Raw genomic sequence first — 25,800 nt, forward strand, 5'->3', positions numbered from 1 at the left:
TTAAACGTCTTTGTGTCCTCAACATGTAAATAGAGTCTGCAGTGAACGTCAGGAACAACGCCCCACACACACACACACACACACACACACACACACACACAGAGTCATATCCTGTGTCTGTGTGTGTGTCACATGTGAGTAAGTGTGTGTTGGTGTGTGTCAGTATGCGGCGTGTCGAGGCCTGCAGGAGAGAGGAGATATAAAGCCTCTCCAGAGTTTCTCTCTCCATATTTACAGGATTCACACACACTCTCACACACACTCTCACACACACCATGAGGACCAGCTGGATCTCAGTGTGCGGACTACTGGCTGCAGTGTGTGCCGTGCAGGCCACACACACATTTTACTGTGAGTACCTGATGCTGTTTACCTGTCGCTTTCATGTCGAGGTGAGACGGGCTGTTTGTCTCAGCTCTCAGAGGAAAGACAGCTTTTAAATCTGAATGTAAAGTTTCTTTGACTCGCTTGTTTCTGGAGACCTGAAGTCATCGGGTGTCTTTTTAATGAACATGTATTTGAAGCTCTACATTTGTACAATTGTCTTTATAAGTATTTGTTATAATGGCTGGTATAGCTGATCACGATCTCTGCTTTGTTCCGATGTCGACCACATCATTATATAAATTAATATAATAATAAAAAAACTGAAACTCAACTCAAATAGTATTTATAAAAAATATATATAATGAGAGAAATTACCTTAATTATCTTTTTAACCTGAACGTTTATCTGATGATTGAAGCCCCATCATTCTGTCTAATGATCACTATCTCAGCCTTGTAATATAACTAATAAGATATATGTATAGGATTAGGTGTATTTTTATTACCCAAATGGTATTTTATAATAACTGCATAAAGACAGAATTTACAGTTATTATATATTTTAATGAACCTGGATATGTATTTGATAATTGACGGCAGTGTTAGTATGTCACAAAGAGTTATCACTATCTAAGGTTTTTTTAAAACATTTATCAAATAAATCTGGTTTTAATTGAACAAAAACCACACAAACTGCTCTCTATATAATAACTCAGAAATACAGCGAGTCACAAAGCTGAACAATAATTGTAGAAATAAAAAGGATATTATGTACAGATTTATATTTTTGATTCTGTTTATCAAACAATAAATGTGGGGATTCGCAAGTGAAGGATCCTGCGGTGTGTTGGGTGTGTCTGCCCTCCGGACAAGAGTTTAGACTCAGACTCGTGTCAGGATCCGTCATCCCTGCAGCCAGGAAGCATCAGGCGCACCTTGAACGCACCCTCAGTATGTAGTGTCTCTACTTTAAAGAGTCCTCTCCTGCTGATGTTCAGGTGTATATCAGTATGTAGTGTCTCTACTTTAAAGAGTCCTCTCCTGCTGATGTTCAGGTGTATATCAGTGTGTAGTGTCTCTACTTTAAAGAGTCCTCTCCTGCTGATGTTCAGGTGTATATCAGTATGTAGTGTCTCTACTTTAAAGAGTCCTCTCCTGCTGATGTTCAGGTGTATATCAGTATGTAGTGTCTCTACTTTAAAGAGTCCTCTCCTGCTGATGTTCAGGTGTATATCAGTATGTAGTGTCTCTACTTTAAAGAGTCCTCTGCCGCTGATGTTCAGGTGTATATCAGTATGTAGTGTCTCTACTTTAAAGAGTCCTCTCCTGCTGATGTTCAGGTGTATATCAGTGTGTAGTGTCTCTACTTTAAAGAGTCCTCTCCTGCTGATGTTCAGGTGTATATCAGTATGTAGTGTCTCTACTTTAAAGAGTCCTCTCCTGCTGATGTTCAGGTGTATATCAGTATGTAGTGTCTCTACTTTAAAGAGTCCTCTCCTGCTGATGTTCAGGTGTATATCAGTAAGTAGTGTCTCTACTTTAAAGAGTCCTCTCCTGCTGATGTTCAGGTGTATATCAGTATGTAGTGTCTCTACTTTAAAGAGTCCTCTCCTGCTGATGTTCAGGTGTATATCAGTATGTAGTGTCTCTACTTTAAAGAGTCCTCTGCCGCTGATGTTCAGGTGTATATCAGTATGTAGTGTCTCTACTTTAAAGAGTCCTCTCCTGCTGATGTTCAGGTGTATATCAGTGTGTAGTGTCTCTACTTTAAAGAGTCCTCTCCTGCTGATGTTCAGGTGTATATCAGTATGTAGTGTCTCTACTTTAAAGAGTCCTCTCCTGCTGATGTTCAGGTGTATATCAGTATGTAGTGTCTCTACTTTAAAGAGTCCTCTCCTGCTGATGTTCAGGTGTATATCAGTATGTAGTGTCTCTACTTTAAAGAGTCCTCTCCTGTTGATGTTCAGGTGTATATCAGTATGTAGTGTCTCTACTTTAAAGAGTCCTCTCCTGCTGATGTTCAGGTGTATATCAGTATGTAGTGTCTCTACTTTAAAGAGTCCTCTCCTGCTGATGTTCAGGTGTATATCAGTGTGTAGTGTCTCTACTTTAAAGAGTCCTCTCCTGCTGATGTTCAGGTGTATATCAGTATGTAGTGTCTCTACTTTAAAGAGTCCTCTCCTGCTGATGTTCAGGTGTATATCAGTATGTAGTGTCTCTACTTTAAAGAGTCCTCTCCTGCTGATGTTCAGGTGTATATCAGTATGTAGTGTCTCTACTTTAAAGAGTCCTCTCCTGCTGATGTTCAGGTGTATATCAGTATGTAGTGTCTCTACTTTAAAGAGTCCTCTCCTGCTGATGTTCAGGTGTATATCAGTAAGTAGTGTCTCTACTTTAAAGAGTCCTCTCCTGCTGATGTTCAGGTGTATATCAGTATGTAGTGTCTCTACTTTAAAGAGTCCTCTCCTGCTGATGTTCAGGTGTATATCAGTAAGTAGTGTCTCTACTTTAAAGAGTCCTCTCCTGCTAATGTTCAGGTGTATATCAGTATGTAGAGTCTCTACTTTAAAGAGTCCTCTCCTGCTGATGTTCAGGTGTATATCAGTATGTAGTGTGCTGCAGCACCTCTTTTCACCCTCTGCCTGAAACCAGAGCCCAGTCTGCTCTGATTGGCTAGCTGGCCGGCTCTGTTGTGATTGGTCAACCACTTAGTGATGTCCTGTCCCTTAGCCTGTCATGTAGAATGTGCTCTAGCCAATGGGAGCGCGTATGTTGCTAGTACATCTCTGATAGGACACTTTTCTGATCATCAGACACTTCAGTAAACCACACCTCATGTTTAAGTGCATGCATTTGAGAGGTTTTCCAAAAGAAAGGGTTCAGATACTTTCACACCCCTCCCAGCCCTGGAGGAATCCCAAACTAAATATTAAGTCCATTTCTCTTTCATAACACGTCATCCTGCAGACGGTGGAAACACTCGGTGCAGCGGCGTGTTCAGACCGGATCCCCCTCTGGGTGCGACGCTCAGGAAGTGATGAATCTGAACTAACCTCAGGTCACCTGTCTCCACCTGCAGTTACCTTCTGTACTGACACCGACTCTAATGTATCACACGCTGCTCAGGGCTGGAACCCCTTCACACACGCTGCTCAGGGCTGGAACCCCTTCACACGCGCTGCTCGGGGCTGGAACCCCTTCACACACGCTGCTCAGGGCTGGAACCCCTTCACACGCGCTGCTCGGGGCTGGAACCCCTTCACACGCGCTGCTCGGGGCTGGAACCCCTTCACACGCGCTGCTCGGGGCTGGAACCCCTTCACACGCGCTGCTCGGGGCTGGAACCCCTTCACACGCGCTGCTCGGGGCTGGAACCCCTTCACACGCGCTGCTCGGGGCTGGAACCCCTTCACACGCGCTGCTCGGGGCTGGAACCCCTTCACACGCGCTGCTCGGGGCTGGAACCCCTTCACACACGCTGCTCGGGGCTGGAACCCCTTCACACACGCTGCTCGGGGCTGGAACCCCTTCACACACGCTGCTCGGGGCTGGAACCCCTTCACACACGCTGCTCGGGGCTGAACCCCACAGGTCGAACTGAAGGAAGCGGTTGTTCGTGTTGGATGCAGAGGATGACTTTTAGCTTCAAGCATGAGTTAGCACAGAGGGCCACATCAGCATTATGGTTGCACTCAAAGGGCCGGTTGTAACTTTAAGAATATATAACTTCACACATAACATGTTTTATTATATTACATTATTGCCTCTGCATTGGATTATTATCTGATAGGCTAATAACTTCAAATGAACTATGTCTGAAAGCAGAAGTCGAGGGCAAATGATTGCAAGGCTCTTCAGTGCACATGTCACAAAACGAGATGCATTTTGGGACATGTAGTTTATGGGCAACGTGCTTCTGTAAAGTGGCGGACACTAAAGAGTGTAGCTGCGTTAGCTAGCTAGCTCACAGCAGATCTGCAGTAACTTCAGAAGGAGTCATGCGACCACATTGTTCAAATATGACCATAAAACATTTCCAACAACAGAGACGGTTGTTCAGCTTTACAACTTTCAAAACATCACAATGAGAACTTTGCAGCTTAGTAACCGGAGTGAAAAGCATGCCGTGAGAAACTCGTATTTTCTGAACCGTCTCTTCATTCATAATTTCTTCTTCTCCTCTTTCTTTAGCGACAGTGCGCTGCGACTGTAATGGCCGCTCCAGGTACTGCCTGCGAGACGCCGGGGGGCTGCACTGCGTCGACTGCCAGGGACATTTTGAGGGTCGTCACTGCGAGCGCTGCAAGGACGGCTTCCACCAGCAGGGGGCGCTGCCGAGCTGCACGCCCTGCCGCTGCAACCCCACAGGTGAGAGACTCTGAGAGGAGTGGAGGTCTTACATTTTATTATTTATTAACTAGGGGTGGGAATCACCAGGCTCCGAGTCCCCACGATACGATATTGCGATTCTACGATATGCTAAGTATTGCGATACAATATATTGCGATATTTAAATCTTTGTTTTGACTAACTTCCTGTTTGCTGGTTAAACTTCAACTTCCCCCTTATTTGAGAGTGCTTTTAGGGTGAAGTTCCACAATGAAAAAACCCTGTAACAAATCCTCTCAGTTGCTGATTAACAACATTATAGTTCAAAATAATAACTTACACTTTCACTGCATTCATCCTATCAATATGGCTCACCTGTGTCTCTGCCTCCAGGTGCTGTCAGTACCACGTGTGACAGCAGGGGGCGCTGCAGCTGCAAAGACGGCGTCACGGGAGACAAATGTGACCGCTGCCCGGATGGACCAATCGGAGCCACCGGCTGCAAGCAGAGGTGAAGAAACTCACACTGATAACTCTTTAAATAATGCACTGTAGTTACCGGAACGCTGACTTTTTTATGAGAATCTAAAGAATTCAAATTTTTTGTCCGAAAATCTAAAACTTTTCTCTAAATTCTTAAAATTCAGATTTTTTCTAAAAATGCTGTTTTTCTCTCAAAATGTTGACATTTTTCTGAAAAACAAAACAATTTTGACTTTGTCTGAAAATTCTGACATTTTTCTGGAATATTCAAGATTCAAGTCTCTCTCATCATGAGCTCAGCAGCGACAGTGGAAATATGGAGATGACAGACCGAAGTCCTCCTCCAACAGAGCTACATGAATATATATATATATATATATATATATATATAGGACCTAAAACAAATAGAACTGATCAAATAGTGCAAGAGAATGTTTTGAGATGTGCAAGTGAATACAAGTGCAAGAAGAGTCGATATACAAGTACATCAGTGCTTCTCAAAGTGTGGTCCGCGGACCCCTAGTGGTCCGTGAGTATATTGGTAAAATTTCACATTTGAAATAAATAAATACATTTAAGTTTTCCGCACTCTGGCGCGAATATCTCCGCAATGGAGCGAGCTTCACTTTCGATTGCATCATATAGCCCAGCGCAACACCTTGATCACACATGTTGCCACTTCTTTGTACCTGTTTCAGGCGATTTGTAATCTGTTCTAGAAAAACGATGTGTATTTGTGGAGTTAGGTGGTCCGCGAGTGTTTTTCTATTGGTTAAGTGGTCCTTGGTATGAAAAGGTTTGAGAAACACTGAAGTACATGGAATATATATTAGATGACTAATTAGCAAACAGATGAATGTTATGGATGTTCTTCACAGAGACCAGGTGGTTAATGTCTTATGGTCTGTGGGATGAAACTGTCTCTGGAGGTTTGAGTCCTGATTGATTTCCTGTTTGTGTTTCGTCGTCACCGTCTGGTCTCACTTCCTGTTCGCTCGTTGTGTTTTCTTTCAGCCGTCAGCCCAGACAGGATTCTGGGAATTGTTTCTGTTACGGTCACAGTAGCCGCTGCTCTGCAAAGACCGGATACTCCGTCCACAACATCACCTCCACCTTCGCCAGCGGTAACCTTTCACCCCTCCCCTTTCACAATAAAAGAACACCTTTTTTAATTTTAAAACAGTGTAAAAAGCGTTTCTGGGGCAAATTTCAAAATAAAAGACCCCAGTGACAATTTCATAAATTTACAATAAAATCTGTCAATTTCAAGTCAAAAATTTCATAAATTATCAGAGGATTCTAGTTTCAATTTCAAAATAAAAGCCCCCAAAATGTTCATAAATTAATAGAGGATCTCTTGGTTACATTTCAAAATAAAAGACCACCTAACACTTTCAATAGTTAAGAGTGGATACTGGAGCCAATTTCAAAATAAAAGCCCCCAAAAAATTTCCTAAATCAACAGTGGATTTTTGGGTTAAATTTCAAAATAAAAGCACCTGACGGACTGTGTTGTGTTTCAGGTCCGGACGGTTGGAGAGCAGCGACGGCTCGAGGCGACACGCCCCCTGACGTTCACTTCCGCTGGTCTCCTAAACACCAGGACCTGGAGGTGATCTCCAAGAACAGCCTGCCGGTCTACCTGTACGCTCCAGGTGAGAAACACCTCCTCCATCTTCATCTTATCTCCTCTTCCTCTCCTGTTCACCTCCTTTCCTTTCTCCTCCTCCTATCCCCTCTTCCTTTCCTGTTCACTTCCTCCATCTTCATCTTATCTCCTCTTCCTCTCCTGTTCACTTCTTCCATCTTCATCTTATCTCATCTTCCTCTCCTGTTCACCTCCTTTCCTTTCTCCTCCTCCTATCTCCTCTTCCTTTCCTGTTCACTTCCTCCATCTTCATCTTATCTCATCTTCCTCTCCTATTCACCTCCTCCCTCCTCCTTTCCTATCTCCTCTTCTAATCTCTCTTCGTGTTTCCTTTCCTTCTCTCCTTTCATCTCATCTCTGAAGCTCTTTGCACATACGATAGGAAAGGAGTGTATGGGATAAGATAAGTACATCCCATACACTTATTCCTTTCCTTCTCTCCCTTGGTCTCCTCTCCGATGGTCATTATACACATCCTTCTTTCAATTCCTTTCCTTTCCTTTTCTTTCTTTACCTTTCCTTTCCTTCCCTTTCCCCCCTTGTTCCCTCCCTCCCTGACCAAGTGTCTCTCTCCTCAGCTCATTACCTGGGGAACCGGCTGCTGAGCTACGGTCAGAACTTCTCCTTCTCGTTGCGTCTGGACCGAGGCGTCCGTCACCCGTCCGTCAGCGATGTGATTCTGGAGGGAAACGGCCTCAAAGTGACGGCTTCTCTGGGAGAGCTGAGGTCCATCGTGCCCTGCGGACAGAAGGTCCACTACAGCTTCAGGTAGACCCACGAGGAACCTGCAGAGGAACCTGCCCTAGAGGAACCTGCAGAGGAACCTGTAGCAGAGGAACCTGCAGAGGAACCTGTAGCAGAGGAACCTGCAGAGGAACCTGCTGTAGAGGAACCTGCAGTAGAGGAACCTGCAGAGGAACTTGCAGAGGAACCTGCAGAGGAACCTGCTGTAGAGGAACCTGCAGTAGAGGAACCTGCAGAGGAACCTGTAGCAGGGGAACCTGTAGCAGAGGAACCTGCAGAGGAACCTGCAGAGGAACCTGTAGAGGAACCTGTAGCAGAGGAACCTGCAGTAGAGGAACCTGCAGTAGAGGAACCTGTAGTAGGAACCTGCAGAGGAACCTGTAGCAGAGGAACCTGCAGAGGAACCTGCTGTAGAGGAACCTGCAGTAGAGGAACCTGCAGAGGAACCTGTAGCAGAGGAACCTGTAGAGGAACCTGTAGCAGAGGAACCTGCAGAGGAACCTGTAGCAGAGGAACCTGCAGAGGAACCTGTAGCAGAGGAACCTGCAGAGGAACCTGCTGTAGAGGAACCTGCAGTAGAGGAACCTGCAGAGGAACTTGCAGAGGAACCTGCAGAGGAACCTGCACTAGAGGAACCTGCAGAGGAACCTGTAGCAGAGGAACCTGCAGAGGAACCTGTAGCAGAGGAACCTGCAGAGGAACCTGTAGCAGAGGAACCTGCAGAGGAACCTGTAGCAGAGGAACCTGCAGAGGAACCTGCTGTAGAGGAACCTGCAGTAGAGGAACCTGCAGAGGAACTTGCAGAGGAACCTGCAGAGGAACCTGCACTAGAGGAACCTGCAGAGGAACCTGTAGCAGGGGAACCTGTAGCAGAGGAACCTGCAGTAGAGGAACCTGCAGTAGAGGAACCTGTAGTAGGAACCTGCAGAGGAACCTGTAGCAGAGGAACCTGCAGAGGAACCTGCTGTAGAGGAACCTGCAGAGGAACCTGCAGAGGAACCTGTAGCAGAGGAACCTGCAGAGGAACCTGCTGTAGAGGAACCTGCAGAGGAACCTGCAGAGGAACCTGTAGAGGAACCTGTAGCAGAGGAACCTGCAGTAGAGGAACCTGCAGTAGAGGAACCTGTAGTAGGAACCTGCAGAGGAACCTGTAGCAGAGGAACCTGCAGAGGAACCTGCTGTAGAGGAACCTGCAGTAGAGGAACCTGCAGAGGAACCTGTAGCAGAGGAACCTGTAGAGGAACCTGTAGCAGAGGAACCTGCAGTAGAGGAACCTGCAGTAGAGGAACCTGTAGCAGAGGAACCTGCAGTAGAGGAACCTGTAGTAGAGGAACCTGCAGTAGAGGAACCTGCAGTAGAGGAACCTGTAGTAGAGGAACCTGTAGCAGAGGAACCTGCAGTAGAGGAACCTGTAGTAGAGGAACCTGTAGTAGAGGAACCTGCAGTAGAGGAACCTGTAGCAGAGGAACCTGCAGCAGAGGAACCTGTAGTAGAGGAACCTGTAGTAGAGGAACCTGCAGAGGAACCTGTAGTAGAGGAACCTGCACTAGAGGAACCTGTAGTAGAGGAACCTGCAGAGGAACCTGCACTAGAGGAACCTGCACTAGAGGAACCTGCAGTAGAGGAACCTGTAGTAGAGGGACCTGCAGAGGAACCTGTAGTAGAGGAACCTGCAGTAGAAGAACCTGCAGAGGAACCTGCACTAGAGGAACCTGCAGTAGAGGAACCTGTAGTAGAGGAACCTGTAGTAGAGGAACCTGCAGAGGAACCTGTAGTAGAGGAACCTGCACTAGAGGAACCTGTAGTAGAGGAACCTGCAGAGGAACCTGTAGTAGTGGAACCTGTAGTAGAGGAACCTGCAGAGGAACCTGCACTAGAGGAACCTGCAGTAGAAGAACCTGCAGAGGAACCTGTAGAGGAACCTGCGCTAGAGGAACCTGCACTAGAGGAACCTGCACTAGAGGAACCTGCACTAGAGGAACCTGTAGTAGAGGAACCTGCAGAGGAACCTGCACTAGAGGAACCTGCACTAGAGGAACCTGTAGTAGAGGGACCTGCAGAGGAACCTGCACTAGAGGAACCTGCACTAGAGGAACCTGTAGTAGAGGAACCTGCACTAGAGGAACCTGCACTAGAGGAACCTGTAGTAGAGGAACCTGCAGAGGAACCTGCACTAGAGGAACCTGCACTAGAGGAACCTGTAGTAGAGGGACCTGCAGAGGAACCTGCACTAGAGGAACCTGCACTAGAGGAACCTGCACTAGAGGAACCTGTAGTAGAGGGACCTGCAGAGGAACCTGCAGTAGAGGAACCTGCAGTAGAGGAACCTGCTGTGTAAGGACGGTTGATCAAACTGGCACTGGTTCCTCACACAGCAGGTTCCTCTACTTGCCAAAGAAACCGTTTTTAAGATGGGACTGAGAGCCGTTGTTCAGGAGAGGCCTTTGATATCACCAATAAGTGATCACTTGATCCAAACCGATGTGAAAGAGCTCACAGTGACGTGTGCAGCTGCGTGAGAGCAGCCTCTCTGAGGAGAGCAGCTGATGAGCACATGGTCTAACCACAGGGCGCAACAGAGCAGGGAATCTGGCAAAGCTTTAGCTACCTTGTTGGAAGCTAACGTGATGTTCCCGCGTACAGACTGGACGAGCAGCCCGGCAGCCCCTGGATGCCTCAGATCTCCTCCGCTCAGTTCCACTCGCTCCTCCAGAACCTCACCGCCATCAAGATCAAGGTCACGTTCGGAGAGAATGGTGAGCTTCCTGTTTCATACTTCCCCTTCAGGAGACTTGTTCCTTTCTTTTGATTCAAACTCTTTTATTTCATAACTCTTTTTATAAATCACATTTCATCCACAAATGATAATGCAGAAACCAGAACCATCTTTATATTTAGAAGCCTTCAAAGCTTTGTCGAGATAAACAGTAACCTTTAACCTTTAGCTCAAGTTCTAACTCCTCTATGAGGAACAACTCGGAGGGATGAACCCCTCTCTCATGCTCACACATGCAGAGCGCTCAGTGACCAGGTGACTAGTACCAGGGGCAGCTATTGCACAGCCCCCAGGGAGCAATGGGATTGGGGGGGGGTCCGGTGCCTTGCTCAAGGGCACCACGGCAGGGCCCAGAAGGTGAACTGGGACCTCTCCAAGTAGCAGTCCACACTCCATATGTAGGTCTGTTTGGGGACTTGAACCGGCGACCCTGCAGCTCCCAGCCCGAGCCCCCACTGACGTTCATCTTTAACGTTGCAGAACATCTGTCTCTAAACGAAGGAATCAAACCGTTATCGCCGGCAGGGCAAATAAAGAATGAGCTCACACCAGATGCTGGAAATACAAAGCAGCGACGTGTTGGCGTGTTTTTAACCTCAGGACTCACACGAGCTCAAAGTGCTTTCCAGCTGGATATCTGTGTGAAGTTGATCTGGGTTTCTAACCTGTTTCCAGGGCGCGGCTACCTGAACAACGTGCGCCTGGTATCAGCTCGTCGGGGCGCTGGTCCCCCTGCTGGCTGGGTCCAGACCTGCAGCTGTCCGACCGGGTACAACGGGGACTTCTGCGATGGATGCTCTGCGGGGTTCAGACGCAGCGCCCCCACAGACGGAGCCTTCAGCCCCTGCGAGCCCTGCAGCTGCCGGGGGGGGAGCTGCGACCCGCTCACCGGGGACTGCTACTCCGGGGACCAGTCGTCCGGGGACTGCACGGCCGGGTCCTACCGAGACCCGTGGCCCCCGAGAGCCTGCGTGAAGTGCCCCTGTCCGGAGGGAAGGTCCTGCTCGCTGGCTGCCGGGTCTCTGGACCCCCGCTGTGACCGCTGCCCCGCAGGAACCACAGGTACGAGATAGGGGAACTCTATCGTCCCTAAACCCTCGGTATCTTTCAGATCCACTGATTCGTCTTTCGGGACAAAGACACCCACTGCCAACAACTTTCATAAACACGTTAAAATATTTCTTTCACCACTTTTTTGGGTTCAATCTTTCAATCAGCTTCAGTCCACATCAGAAATACCAAATATTAAACTATGTTCCGGATGTTAACCCATTAACTGCCAGTTTGAAGCCATGATATCGAGAAAGTGATTATAGATTATCTTAACAGCAGCAACATTAATATTATTATTATCATAACCCTGTGTCTGCTCCCTCAGGTGGTGACTGCAACGTCTGTCAGGAGGGGTTCTATGGCGGCGCTGCTCGGGGGGACGGCGTGTCGACCTGCAGACCCTGCCAGTGTAACGGACACATCGACGTCAGCGTGGCGGGGAGCTGCGATCGAGGCAGCGGAGAGTGTCTGAAGTGTGTGAACAACACCAAGGGTCCGAGCTGCGAGTCCTGTCTGCGAGGGTTCTACCACAGCCGGGCCGCCGACGCCTGCAAGGGTGAGGACAGGACCCCCGATGATTCTGTGCAAAGTCTTTGATTAGTTTGATGTTCCTCCAAAGCAGCGGTTACCAACCTTTTTCAACTCAGGGCCCACTTAAGAGATTCTGTCGCGGCCCACATTCAACCGTAAACAATCCGGAGGCTAAATAAAGTTCTGATTGGTCCATTCAGAACATGTGACACGCTGTTAATCCAGTTGTACAGACCACTGTATTTGGCGGCCCACTTGCAATGCGCCCACAGGTTGGGAAGCGCTGCTCGAAAGCTACATCTAGGGGTACTTTGGAGAACTGCAGGGTATTGGAGATTATTTTCTAAATCAAAAGAGGATCAGTCAGCGTAGTTCCTAAGATAAATACACAAATAAAAAAGGTGCTCATTCAATAAACAACATCTTATCTTCAATATCCTCATATATTTTCAATGCACGTGTGTTACTGCTTTAGACGGTCCCGCGTTAATACAACTGCAATTTAATAACGTTTGATCAGTGTGAGCTGGAAGCCAGTTTGAATTGTTTTGTCACTGGAAACTTGACGTGGATCATAAATATATCAGCCATTAAACAACATCTTACATTTCTTTTCACACAATACGTCTCCTTGCAGTATCAACACTAATTCGGCTGACTTTTATATTTGATCCAATTGGTAGATAGGCTGTATTTACACCATAAAGGTGCACAGCTGATATAAAGGGACACCTAGTGGTTAAAGCATGTTATTGCATTTCATTATTTTTGTTATTAGATATTAATACGATCCCTATAAAGTATGTTCATTACTCGTTATTCTCTACTAATAGTTAATTAAAGACTGTATGTAATGACAATTTTGCACATCCCTTTCAAGATTTCAAGATGTTCTAAGGTTTATTGACATATCATATAGGCCTACACAACTGTGGTGTAGTTCTGCACTGAATGAAAAACTTGGGTCGCAGGTTCCTCAATAGTGCATTACAAGACATCTATCAATATTTGTGCATACCTCCAGCAATGTTAACTATGTTGAAGCACTTATTTGAACTGATATTATACATAATGTATTATACTCTTATGAGATGTATGTAGATAGGATAAGAAATGTGCAGAATATGACAATTTAATGGTGGAGGTACACATATTGAAAGATGTCTGGTGATGCACTGTTGAGGAACCTGCGACCCAAGTTTTTCATCTCCGGCCTTGTCAGGTATTGAACAATCAATAAATAAAGAACACAGAATTGTTGAATATAAAACACAGAATTTGTGTGATTATACTAAATGATTTACAAATAAACACAACTGCATATTTACAACTATACACATGCTGATGTAACGCAAATGTTCCAACTTGGGATCAATAAAGTATATCTTATCTTAAGCTGATCGATGGCTACTGCCATATTTGCACAATGTGCCTCTGAACCTTGACAAGTGCATGTTTCAGGCTCATCAATGAACAACAGGGGTCACAGACATAAGACCAGCTGTTAAAGAAAGCTCTTCTGACCTTAGCTGGCGTGTGGGTATATATATATATTAATACTGCCCATAATGGGCACAAGCAATTTTCACCCATTTATTAATGATATGTTTTAAATGTGAGTGTTTCCTGTCCCCTAAACCTCCAGGGATGCACACAGTTTAATACTGGCAACTTCTTATTATGGGAAATACGAAAACGTCTTTTAAAACTACAACTCCCAGTAGAGACGTGCCATAGATAGAGAACATGTTGCGAAACACACAATAGCCAGCATGTGTAGTTCTGGGGACGGGGTGGGGGAGGGGGGGACGGGGTGGACCCGTTCAAATCCAGTTTTGGACAGTCTGCCGTGGTTCCATCCCATTTCAAGTGCTGTTCGACGCTCGGCACACTCTCCAATCACAGAGCTTGAGGACTATCACGGGGTTTGTCAAGCGAAGCGGAGAGAATACTTACCTCCGGGTGTAATATTCTGTAAAGCAGATGAGCTGCTCCGACCCTTGGTCCTGACGGACTCCAACTTGTGTTTATTAATCAAACAAATAAATAAACACAAGGATAATGATGTGTTGTTGTTGAGTAAATGGAGAATTGCACAGGGGAAAATAACGTATCTATTGTGGTGATTGACATTATTCACCCACGGATCTATGGGTTAGGGTATTGTTCTGCACGGACATTTTAGTGAGCCGGACTTCCTGTCTCCGCCGGTCTTCGCTTCCCGGGCATGAAGCTGTTTACATGTGTTTTGAGATGCTAAATAAAAGTCTAGCTTGTACCTTTGATACCCCGCCCCCGACTCCCATCTCTCGGCACCACACTATGCCACCATTTTAGATGCGGATTTTGTTAAACTAATACGTTTGCGCTGTGGACCAACACTATACACTGACGGGGAAGGGGGTAGCAATAAAGATAACACCATTTTACACAACATAACAGAAATAATATCGATAGCAGCGTCCCTAGCAACCACCTTGGTAACAATGAAAACGTTGTATAGACACAATTTCTTGAAGTAATCTTCGTAATAACTAGCAAACTAAAGATCATGTACATCCACTGCACACATAATCTGAAATAACAACTCATATTTCTCGCATCAGATGACATCAACGGGCATTTTAATCGCCAAACTAACCTTAAAATAGGCATTTTACACCGAGAATAAAACGAATGTCGGCCATGTTTTTTTTTTTCTGCAGGGAGAAATGTGAAGATCACGTGACATAGACGCCAGCCATTGGAATGAATGGTGAAAAAAAACGTAGGGATTTCACAATTTCAGAGGCGTTTTCGTAGAATTACTACGTCCTACATTGTGGACCAACGTAGTTATTACACGTTTTTTTATGAGACTGGGTTGGTTCCTCTCTGGTTCTGCTCAGCCTGTGACTGCAGTGTTAAAGTGTTCCTCTCTGGTTCTGCTCAGCCTGTGACTGCAGTGTTAAAGTGTTCCTCTCTGGTTCTGCTCAGCCTGTGACTGCAGTGTTAAAGTGTTCCTCTCTGGTTCTGTTCAGCCTGTGACTGCAGTGTTAAAGTGTTCCTCTCTGGTTCTGTTCAGCCTGTGACTGCAGTGTTAAAGTGTTCCTCTCTGGTTCTGCTCAGCCTGTGACTGCAGTGTTAAAGTGTTCCTCTCTGGTTCTGCTCAGCCTGTGACTGCAGTGTTAAAGTGTTCCTCTCTGGTTCTGCTCAGCCTGTGACTGCAGTGTTAAAGTGTTCCTCTCTGGTTCTGTTCAGCCTGTGACTGCAGTGTTAAAGTGTTCCTCTCTGGTTCTGCTCAGCCTGTGACTGCAGTGTTAAAGTGTTCCTCTCTGGTTCTGCTCAGCCTGTGACTGCAGTGTTAAAGTGTTCCTCTCTGGTTCTGTTCAGCCTGTGACTGCAGTGTTAAAGTGTTCCTCTCTGGTTCTGCTCAGCCTGTGACTGCAGTGTTAAAGTGTTCCTCTCTGGTTCTGCTCAGCCTGTGACTGCAGTGTTAAAGTGTTCCTCTCTGGTTCTGCTCAGCCTGTGACTGCAGTGTTAAAGTGTTCCTCTCTGGTTCTGCTCAGCCTGTGACTGCAGTGTTAAAGTGTTCCTCTCTGGTTCTGCTCAGCCTGTGACTGCAGTGTTAAAGTGTTCCTCTCTGGTTCTGCTCAGCGTGTGACTGCAGTGTTAAAGTGTTCCTCTCTGGTTCTGTTCAGCCTGTGACTGCAGTCTTCTGGGCTCTGAGCTCGGACAGTGTGATGATGCGGGTCGCTGCCGGTGCCGGCCAGGCTTCGAGGGTCTGAAGTGCCAGAGGTCCAACTGCCCCGCCTGTTTCACCCCCATCAAGAGAAAGGTACCAAACATCTGCTTCCGTCAGTTCACTGTCTCAAACATCTGCTTCCTTCAGTTCCGTGTCTTCCTTCAAGTCGACAGTGACAGTGAATATTCAACATCCAACGAGTGTACCTTACCTTACCTTACCATACCTTACCTTACCTTACCATACCTTACCATACCTTACCTTACCATACCTTACCATACCTTACCTTACTTTACCTTACCTTACCTTACCTTACCATACCTTACCTTACCTTACCTTACCATACCTTACCATACCTTACCTTACTTTACCTTACCTTACCTTACCTTACCTTACCATACCTTACCATACCTTACCTTACTTTACCTTACCTTACCTTACCTCACCTTACCTTACCATACCTTACCATACCTTACCTTACCATACCTTACCTTACCTTACCATACCTTACCATACCTTACCTTACTTTACCTTACCTTACCTTACCATACCTTACCTTACCATACCTTACCTTACCTTACCTTACCTTACCTTACCTTACCTCACCTTACCTCACCATACCTTACCATACCTTACCTTACCATACCTTACCTTACCATACCTTACCTTACCTTACCTTACCATACCTTACCATACCTTACCTTACTTTACCTTACCTTACCTTACCTTACCATACCTTACCTTACCATACCTTACCTTACCATACCTTACCATACCTTACCTTACTTTACCTTACCTTACCTTACCTTACCTTACCATACCTTACCTTACCATACCTTACCTTACCATACCTTACCTTACTTTACCTTACCATACCTTACCTTACCTTACCTTACCTTACCATACCTTACCTTACCTTACTTTACCTTACCTTACCTTACTTTACCTCACCTTACTTTACCTTACCTTACCTTACCTTCCAGATGCAGGCCTACGCTGCCAAGTTGGCCGAGCTGGAGCGTCTGTTCTCAGAGATGGACGCAGGTTTGAAACCCGCCAACAAGGCAGAGATGGAGGCGGCTCTGAACGCTGTGGAGGAGCTGGTGGACGACCTGCAGTACGAGACCGAGGGGCTCACAGGTGAGACAGCTCTTCACTATCACCAAACATCGGTGAACAAAATCATTCTGTTCGTGTCGCTCAAAAAGACCGTGGGCCCTTTAACGCATTAACACTGGGAATATGTCTCTGTACATTACAAACTCCCCCTCAAACTGTGAACCTCTGCACATACCACTTATTATTTGCACGTTATCAAATGTTTTAATTATGTTTTATACGTATTTTTAATGTTCATGATTTGCTCCTTGTGTTTATGTGAACCATATTTATTTTCATAATATTTCCTTTATTTTTAATAATTGTTCCCTTTTTCAATTTAAATTCTCCGACTGTGACATGTGTGCCCCAAGACATAATATCACCTGTCAGATACATGATTGGATAATTAGTTCTCGACCCATCCATTCAGTCATCCTAAATCCTGGCTTACCTGAGGCTCTTTGTCGTACTGGGCTCTCTGGGCACGAATACAGACCTACAGGATGTCGTCTTGTACGTTAGTTGTTCTCATTTGTCATAAGATAAGATAAGATGGACTTTTATTAATCCCTCGTGGGGAAATTGTTAATATAAATGTAATATAAAACCCATGAATGACAACAAAATGTCTTCCTGCGTCCAACAGTGGAGGAGAAGAAGCTGCAGGTACGTCTGGCGGCCATCAGCAGGAGTCAGCTGGACGAGGAGCAGGAGATCCAAAACGTGGCCGACGCAGCGGTCGACATCAAACAACAGGAACGGACGTACAGCGCCAAGGTGAAGGAGGTCCAGGCTCTGATGGACGACATGAAGAGGAAACTGGACAAAGCCAAGGCCGACCTCAGATCAGCCGTAAGACCTGAGACACACTTTGCACAGAAAACATCAGCAACATCTGGCTCTTGTCCTCAGTGGGAAGGTTTGCAACCTCGGGACAAATGAACCCTTTGCAAACTCTTATAACAGTTATAACACAAATATAGATTTAGTAAATCTACACCATGTTAGCTGGAGTGTGTGTATCGTGTACGGTGTGTGTAAGCTGGAGCAGCTCTCACACCAAGCAAAGTCCTTTTAGGAAACTGGTTTAAATCAGAACTCAATTATCTTTAAGTAAAAGTACTAATACCACGGTGTAATGATGATGATGATGATGATGATGATGATGATGATGATGATGATGATGATGATGATGATGATGATGATGGTGATGAGGATGATGAGGATGATGATGATGATGATGAGGATGAGGATGATGATGTCTCTAACAGCTGTTTGTCTCTTCTTCCTGTCAGGACATCCCTCAGGGAGACGCTCCTCTGGGGACGACCCTCCTCTCCTCTCTGGTGCCCACGGCCCTCAGTCTGGCTGATAAGTAAGACCTCACATTTACTGTACAAGACGCAGAGCAAAGATACAACAACTGCACACAAAATGGCTACGAACAGACACAAAGACACACCAATTGACTACAAAGAGACACAAAGAAACACCAATTGACTACAAAACAATGCAAAATGACTACAAACAGACACAAAATAAAAATAAAAAGACACGAAATACAAGACATACAAAGACATACAAAATGATTACATAAGGACACAAACCGACACAACATGTCTACAAAGAGACACAAACTACTTTCCGCCCCTGATTTATTGGAGTTGTCACTGATACATTGTTGAGGAGCTTGTGTTGTACACCGTGTCAGAGGTGTGTGTCTCACTTCCTGTGTGTTGTCCTTTAGACACCAGACGACGGCTGCCTCTGTGGAGCGGACCGCCAGCGAAGCTCTGACAGCCTCGAAGAAGAGTCTGGCTCTGGTCCGGGATCTCATGACCAGAGAGAACAAAGTCCAAGAGCTGATCGGAGACATGAAGACCATGTGAGTCCTCCAGTTAATCCTTCCCTGCTAACATGAGGATTGATTTCATCGTTTTAAATGCTGCTGCGAACCGGTCTGGTTGGTCTTTGTTTTAATCCATTCACTTTGGGATTTTAGATGAGTGTAGGGTTCATTTGGCATTTCGTTTGTTTCATTCTGACTGTAGCCACGAAGCATTGCTAATATTTAATGAATTCATGCTGCGTTCCAGACAACTCTAAAATATCTGATCCCCTACTAGAAAAAGTACAAAGAAAAGCCACTAAACAACCCCAACTTCAGATCAATCACCACACATTGGGAGGGTGCAATATAGATCCAAAACCATCAACTCAAAGGCAACTCTAAGTATGTTTAATTCTATATATTTGTATATATATACATTTTGAAATGGAAAATGATGATCAGACGGCATCATGGAGGATTATGCAAAGAAGTAGGCGCTAGGGCTCATGGGTAATGTAGTATTTACAGTAGAGGTATTCTATAAAGGTGGCTTCAATAGTTAAATAAGCCACGAGACTCAATCCGTGTTGATGACGTGTGGTGTGTTCAGTCTTGGATGTACATTTCTCAAAGATATTGAAGTGACTGTTATTTTATATATATTGATTGTTGTGCTTTTATTGATGTCTTAATGTGTGCATATGTACACTGAACAAAAATATAAACGCAACACTTTTGTTTTTGCTCCCATTTTTCATGAGATGAACTCAAAGATCTAAAACATTTTCTATAAACACAAAATAACCATTTCTCTCAAATATTGTTCAGAAATCTGAAAAGTCTGTGATAGTGAGCACTTCTCCTTTGCCGAGATAATCCATCCCACCTCACAGGTGTGGCATATCAAGATGCTGATTAGACAGCATGATTATTGCACAGGTGTGCCCTTGGCTGGCCATAATAAAAGGCCACTCTGAAACGTGCAGTTTTGCTTTATTGGGGGGGTCTGGGGGGGTCCGAAAACCAGTCAGTATCTGGTGTGAGGGGTAGGATTAGGGGTAGGGTTAGGGTTAGGGTAATATTGTGAATTGAGTGGCCCATGGTGGTGGTGGGGTTATGGTATGGGCAGGCATATGTTATGGACGACGAACACAGGCCACTCGATTCATATTTTTGTTGAGTGTACATATGTGTCTGTGGATTTGTTTATATAAATGTATAAACATATTTATATATATTTCTTTTTGTATTCGGGATTGTGGGAAACGGTATTTGGATCTCTCCGTCTGTACACACAAACTGAAAGATTGACTCTAAAGTTGACTTTGACACTGACTGACTCTAGGCACGATAAGACCTCGGCCCAGGTGAAGAGTTTGGAGAACCAGGGGGTCCGTCTGGGCGTCCAGGCCAAAGACGAGAGCAAAACGTCCGACGGCATGTTGAAGGACATCGCCAACATGGAGCGAAGCATCCCAGCAGACCTGAAGGTGACTGTCAAAAATCCAGATGTGCAGTCCACCTTTAGAGAGAAGTCTTGACCTCAAGCACTCACCGTTATGTCTTCTGTCTTCCCATCATGCTCAGGAGCAGGTGGACGCCATGGTGTCCCGTTTGGACGATGTGAAGGTCGAGGTGGACGGACATATCTCAGGTTTGGATATGCTGCAGGACACCGTTCAGCGAGACAAGACCGCTACCGAGGACCTGCTGGCCCAGGGCAAGGCCGCCAAAAAGGTACTGATAGGGGTCCCCACGATACAATACTATCGCGATGCTTAAGCCACGATGCGATAGTATTGCGATTAGTGATGGCAATTACAGCTCTTTGAAGGGAGCTGGATCTTATGGCTCCGTTCCTTTCCGAGAGCCGTTCAAAAGAGCCGTTTTCTTTTCAAGGGGGCGGGGCTAATAGGTTTATAAAGATTGATTGTATTGCCAGAAATCTACTTTTACTCACAGTGAAATGTATAACTTGCTTCACCTCTCAGCCAAACTACTACTCAAGCAGCGTTACGCCATCATCTTGAGTGTAATGGTACTACACGTCTCTGGCTCACTGCCGTCAGGAGAGCAAGGCCTGGAAAGGCGAGTGGGTTTATGGCCGGCAGTGAACCTACGATAAAAAGAACGGCTCTTTGGTACGACTCGCTTCCCTTCGTTCCTACCAAAGAACCGTACCAAAGAACCGTTCAAAAGAATCGGATCGTTCGTGAACGTAACATCACTAATTGCGATTCTACGATTCGCAAAGTATTGCAGTACTATATATTTACATCTTTGTTTTGAGTAACTTCCGGCCAGTTCCACTGACTTTAGCAAGAAGAAGAAGAAGAAGAAGAAGAAGAAGAAGAAGAAGAAGAAGAAGAAGAAGAAGAAGAAGAAGAAGAAGAAGAAGAAGAAGAAGAAGAAGAAGAAGAAGAAGAAGCTCAGAACCATCTAGAGGATTGAAAAATAAATTGTTACCAAAAACTTAAACTTGGATTTGCAATATGAATAGTTAGTATAATAAGTTATAACATATAGATACTTCTGTGTATCGATACAATATTGCCTCTCAAAGTATCGCGATACTATGCTGTATCGATTATTTCCCCCGACCCCGAGCACTTACGGATCATCAGTCCCACGTTTTAACTCTTAATCCGTTTGCAATCACGTCAAACACTGCTTGTGACCGCGAATACGAGGCAACCTCAACACATGTCCATCAGGGTTTGATGTGCATTCTCTACTCGTCCATACAAAAAGAGATGTACCGCATTGACCTGAATATAAGACTACGCCGATTATAAGACGACAGTTCTTTTTCAAGACTCATTTTTGGAAAAACACCTTTTTTGAAGACCAAATCTTGTTATCTGAAAACAATGATACCACACATGACTCATCGTGCGGCCCGCGGGAAGCTTCTCTCTGACTGGTTACATGTTTAAGGCGGTCTTTTTGGGCTCTCCATCTTCCTACTCTCAGTAACTCCATATGTCTTTGCCGTTCGACCGTTGTTTGATGACTTCGTTGATCCCCATCATCTTAACATTGGCACCGTAACTTCTGTTCTCTTCTTTATTAACTCGCCTACTTTTGATCCACGTTGTGGGAGTCGGTCTCCGTGTCTCCATCTCTCTCTCATGTTGACCTGTTGCTTTAAGACGGTGTCTCTCTTGGGGGAACACTTGTTTGGCGCCATCTGTTGTTGTGACTGTGTAATTACATCAAAAAGTCGAGACCTCAAATATAAGACGACCCCTCTTTTTCTGATTTGACTTATATTCGAGTCAATGCGGTATATAGGAACTGATGTGTGTGTTTCATTGATCAGCTGGGTGCTGGGTTGATGCAGGCGGAGATGTATTAGTTCCTCTGGACGATAGGACATGTGTCTGAATCAGTCTGTACTTCCTGCAGGAGTTCAACAAGCTGGTGGACAGAGTGGACGTCGCCAAGGTGCTGACGGAGGACGCTCTGAAAGGCATCAACGGCAACACCAAGGAGCTGGAGGACGCCCTGAATGCTCTGAAAGGTAATGATAATAACATGTTGATGTAGAGACATGAAGAAGAGGGGACACGTGATGTGGAAGAGACATGGAGAAGAGGGGACACATGTTGATGTAGAAGAGACATGGAGAAGAGGGGACACATGTTGATGTAGAAGAGACATGGAGAAGAGGGGACACATGTTGATGTAGAAGAGACGTGAAGAAGAGGGGACACATGTTGATGTAGAAGAGACATGAAGAAGAGGGGACACATGTTGATGTAGAAGAGACATGAAGAAGAGGGGACGCATGTTGATGTAGAAAGACGTGAAGAAGAGGGGACACATGTTGATGTAGAAGAGACATGAAGAAGAGGGGACACATGTTGATGTAGAATAGACATGAAGAAGAGGGGACACATGTTGATGTAGAAGAGACATGAGGAAGAGACACATGTTGATGTAGAAGAGACATGAAGAAGAGGGGACACATGTTGATGTAGAAGAGACATAAGGAAGAGACACATGTTGATGTAGAAGAGACATGAGGAAGAGACACATGTTGATGTAGAAGAGACATGAGGAAGAGACACATGTTGATGTAGAAGAGACATGAGGAAGTGGACTCTGCATAATAGGTGACCTGACTCCCGCCCCTCTTCCTCCTCAGGCTTCGACCAGCAGATCGGCGACAGCAAGTCTCTGGCCGACGACGCCATCAAACGTCTTCCTGGCATCAAAGCCACCATCCAGCAGGCGGTCAGCGACAACGCAGAGACCGGCGGCATCCTGGGAGACGTGTCTGCAGATTACGACAGCTCCGTGAAGAGCGCCAACCTGCTGGGGAAGCTGGTCGCCGGGCTGGAGGTGAGACGTTCTCTATCGCCTGTAGACAGACTCTCATGGCACGACTTCTCCTGCACTGTTTTAACTCTCTGTCTCCGTCCTCCAGAGCACGCTGCGGTCCCTGCCGCCTCACTCCGGCCTGCTGAGCCAAGCCACCAAACTGAACAAAGGCTCTAAGGATCTGAAGCAGCGAACCCTCGATGCAACTGACAATCTGACCGCCGAGCTGGAGGGCGGCCGGACGCTGGAGGGCGAGGCCGAGCAGGTACACGCACTCAGACGTTAGCTTAGAGGAGATGCCATGTTCCAACAAGTCCCATGGGACCCAGCAGGTTATCCACAGCCTGCAGGTAACCCCTGCGCCAAGTAAAGACCATCAGGCGTGCTCTTCATCTGCGTACGATGTACTATATAGTAAAATACAGAATAAATACAGCAGTATTTACATTGAAATAGAATTTGTGCAGTAAGACAGATTGCAATGTGTCCCCTTTGCCCGAGCCGCTGGGTAACGGTGGATCTGAATGTTTCTCCGCAGGCAGCGGACGCGGCGACTGCAGCTCTGAACAACGCCAGAAACACCAGAGACGGCGTGGGGAAAACTCTGAGAGACATCAACGCCCTGCTGGCCACGATGGGTACGTGCAGCTGGTCGATCACATCGCCTCGCCATCTTAGCGATGGTCTGCTTATGATACCATGTGCTAAGTAACACAACGCATTGCTAGCTGTGTAAATGTCCCAACATGCGGGTTAGCGTCCGGCAGCTTCTGTCTTCTGGAGACCCTACTCCGCATGCCTATCGTAACACTTTGGGGTCTCGACATTTGTACCTCCAATTATAACCACTTTCTCGCAAAAATGTACGACTTTTTGTTCTCAGGGACCGCACTGCTTGCAGGTAGACTCAGTGCAGATGTTGTAACCGATGTTTGTTGATTCCTCCCTGACAGACCAGTCCACTCCTGTGGACGAGACCCAGCTTCGGGCTCTGGAGGTGGCTCTGGACGGGGCTCAACAGGAGGTGCAGGGCCGCCTGAGGCCCCGTCTGAGGGACATGGAGGCCGGAGAGGAGGCGTACCGCCGGAGACTCTCTGGCATCAACAGGGACATCGGCTCCATCCTGAAGGACATCGCCAACCTGGAGGACATCCTGGCGGCCGTGCCCTCCGGCTGCTACAACAGCCCCCCCATCGAGGAGGCCTGAGCACTACATCTCCCACAATGCACCTGGGTACTATCTCTTATCCTCCAGGAACACCTGCCACTTCAACGGGAATCTACCTGATGTATTATTACGAGAACGTTTCATAAAGAATCATTAAAAAAACACTATAATATATATATATATATATATAATGTTATATATAGTGTTAATCAGATAGCAGGAACATATTGGAGCTTATATTGAACACTAGATCCTACATATCCCAAAATGCAACTGGGTACTATCTCTTCATAAACACCGGCCACCTCAACAGGAATCTACTTGAGTTCGTAGAAAAGCGCTATATAAGTGCCATGTATCATTATTATACTTATTATCATTTAAACCACTACTTTAAATAGAATTAGCGGTTTGTATGTCGTGGCTTCAGTTTTCAGATCTTCACATGTAAACGTTGTTGTGTTTATCAGAGAGCAGTACGATCCTACATCTCCCACAATGCACCTGGGTACGATCTCTTATCCTCCAGGAACAGCTGCCACTTCAACAGGAATCTCCCTGATGTATTAAGAATCATTTTGAAACCATAGCGACACCACCTGACGTATTATGACGGGAACATGGCGAGTGCTACTACTATACATGTTGTTGTTAATCAGATAGCAGTAAAACACTGGAGCTCATATTAAACACTGGATCCTACATTTCCCACAATGCACTGCGTCTCCTATAAACCTTAACTACTGATAACTCTTATTTTGAATAAACCTCATAAATAATAACTGCTATGAAACGGTTTACTTTAATTAATCGTATTAACTTAATGGATATTGTTCATGTTTGTTTTTTATAATGATGTGACTTTGTGAATGTTTTTATATTTATAACTGTACATACATTCAGTTTTTTAATATTTGTAATGTCTCTGCTTTTAAATAAAACAGTTTTCTCTTCGACTTGTTTTAAAGATCTTTGTGTCTCAAACTGCCTGTGCTGCACCGGCTCTGTTGTGATTGGTCAACCTGCTTAGAGATGTCCCGCCCCTTAGCCTATCATGTACAATGTGCTGGAGCGCTGGCCAATAGGAGCGCATGTGGGCCAATAGGAGCGCATGTGAGCCAATAGGAGCGCATGTGGGCCAATAGGAGCGCATGTGGGCCAATAGGAGCGCATGTGAGCCAATAAGAGCGCATGTGGGCCAATAGGAGTGCATGTGGGCCAATAGGAGCGCATGTGGGCCAATAGGAGCGCATGTGAGCCAATAGGAGTGCATGTGGGCCAATAGGAGTGCATGTGGGCCAATAGGAGCGCATGTGGGCCAATAGGAGTGCATGTGGGCCAATCCAATAGGAGTGCATGTGGGCCAATCCAATAGGAGTGCATGTGGGCCAATCCAATAGGAGTGCATGTGGGCCAATAGGAGCGCATGTGGGCCAATAGGAGCGCATGTGAGCCAATAGGAGTGCATGTGGGCCAATCCAATAGGAGTGCATGTGGGCCAATAGGAGCGCATGTGGGCCAATAGGAGCGCATGTGGGCCAAACCACATTAAAAAAGACAGACCGCCTGTTGAGTGCGTCACAGTTTACAATCTAAAGAAGTCGGAACAACAAATTAACACAAAGGGAAAGGAACACACACACACAGACACACACTCACTCACACGTACACTCACACACACACAGACACACACACACACTCACACACACAGACACACACACACACACAGACACACACTCACTCACACGTACACTCACACA

The 25,800-nt window shown here is 45.9% G+C and overlaps 2 protein-coding genes across 2 annotated transcripts; both read left to right on the forward strand.

Moving 5' to 3' along the window:
• Nucleotides 1–275: 275 nt before the first annotated feature.
• lamc2 (laminin, gamma 2) lies at nucleotides 276–24,892 on the forward strand. The gene is made up of 21 exons (XM_034077427.2): nucleotides 276–351; nucleotides 4,518–4,694; nucleotides 5,049–5,166; nucleotides 6,153–6,262; nucleotides 6,662–6,793; nucleotides 7,365–7,554; nucleotides 10,174–10,286; nucleotides 10,982–11,368; nucleotides 11,685–11,915; nucleotides 15,571–15,707; nucleotides 16,598–16,754; nucleotides 17,362–17,567; nucleotides 18,011–18,090; nucleotides 18,463–18,600; nucleotides 19,892–20,036; nucleotides 20,134–20,283; nucleotides 21,955–22,069; nucleotides 22,697–22,893; nucleotides 22,979–23,137; nucleotides 23,411–23,510; nucleotides 23,826–24,892. Exons 1-21 carry the CDS (start codon nucleotides 276–278, stop codon nucleotides 24,077–24,079), a joined length of 3,372 nt encoding a protein of 1,123 aa, XP_033933318.1. The 3' UTR covers nucleotides 24,080–24,892.
• LOC139433255 (uncharacterized) lies at nucleotides 7,923–9,868 on the forward strand (the record flags this gene model as incomplete). Its single annotated transcript, XM_071202186.1, has 2 exons — nucleotides 7,923–8,444; nucleotides 8,663–9,868. Coding segments are annotated over 2 exons (1,728 nt in total), but the record flags the coding sequence as incomplete, so codon positions are not given.
• Nucleotides 24,893–25,800: the final 908 nt, after the last annotated feature.

Source organism: Pseudochaenichthys georgianus, unplaced genomic scaffold (genome assembly GCF_902827115.2).
Source record: "Pseudochaenichthys georgianus unplaced genomic scaffold, fPseGeo1.2 scaffold_1576_arrow_ctg1, whole genome shotgun sequence".
NCBI classification, from domain to species: Eukaryota; Metazoa; Chordata; class Actinopteri; order Perciformes; family Channichthyidae; genus Pseudochaenichthys; species Pseudochaenichthys georgianus.

Coding starts and splice junctions, on each gene's coding strand:
- lamc2 (XM_034077427.2), top strand. CDS start 276: ATGAGGACCAGCTGGATCTCAGTGTGCGGACTACTGGCTGCAGTGTGT. Junction 11,369..11,684: donor CTGCCCCGCAGGAACCACAG/GTACGAGATAGG, acceptor CTGCTCCCTCAG/GTGGTGACTGCAACGTCTGT. Junction 23,511..23,825: donor CGCCCTGCTGGCCACGATGG/GTACGTGCAGCT, acceptor CCTCCCTGACAG/ACCAGTCCACTCCTGTGGAC.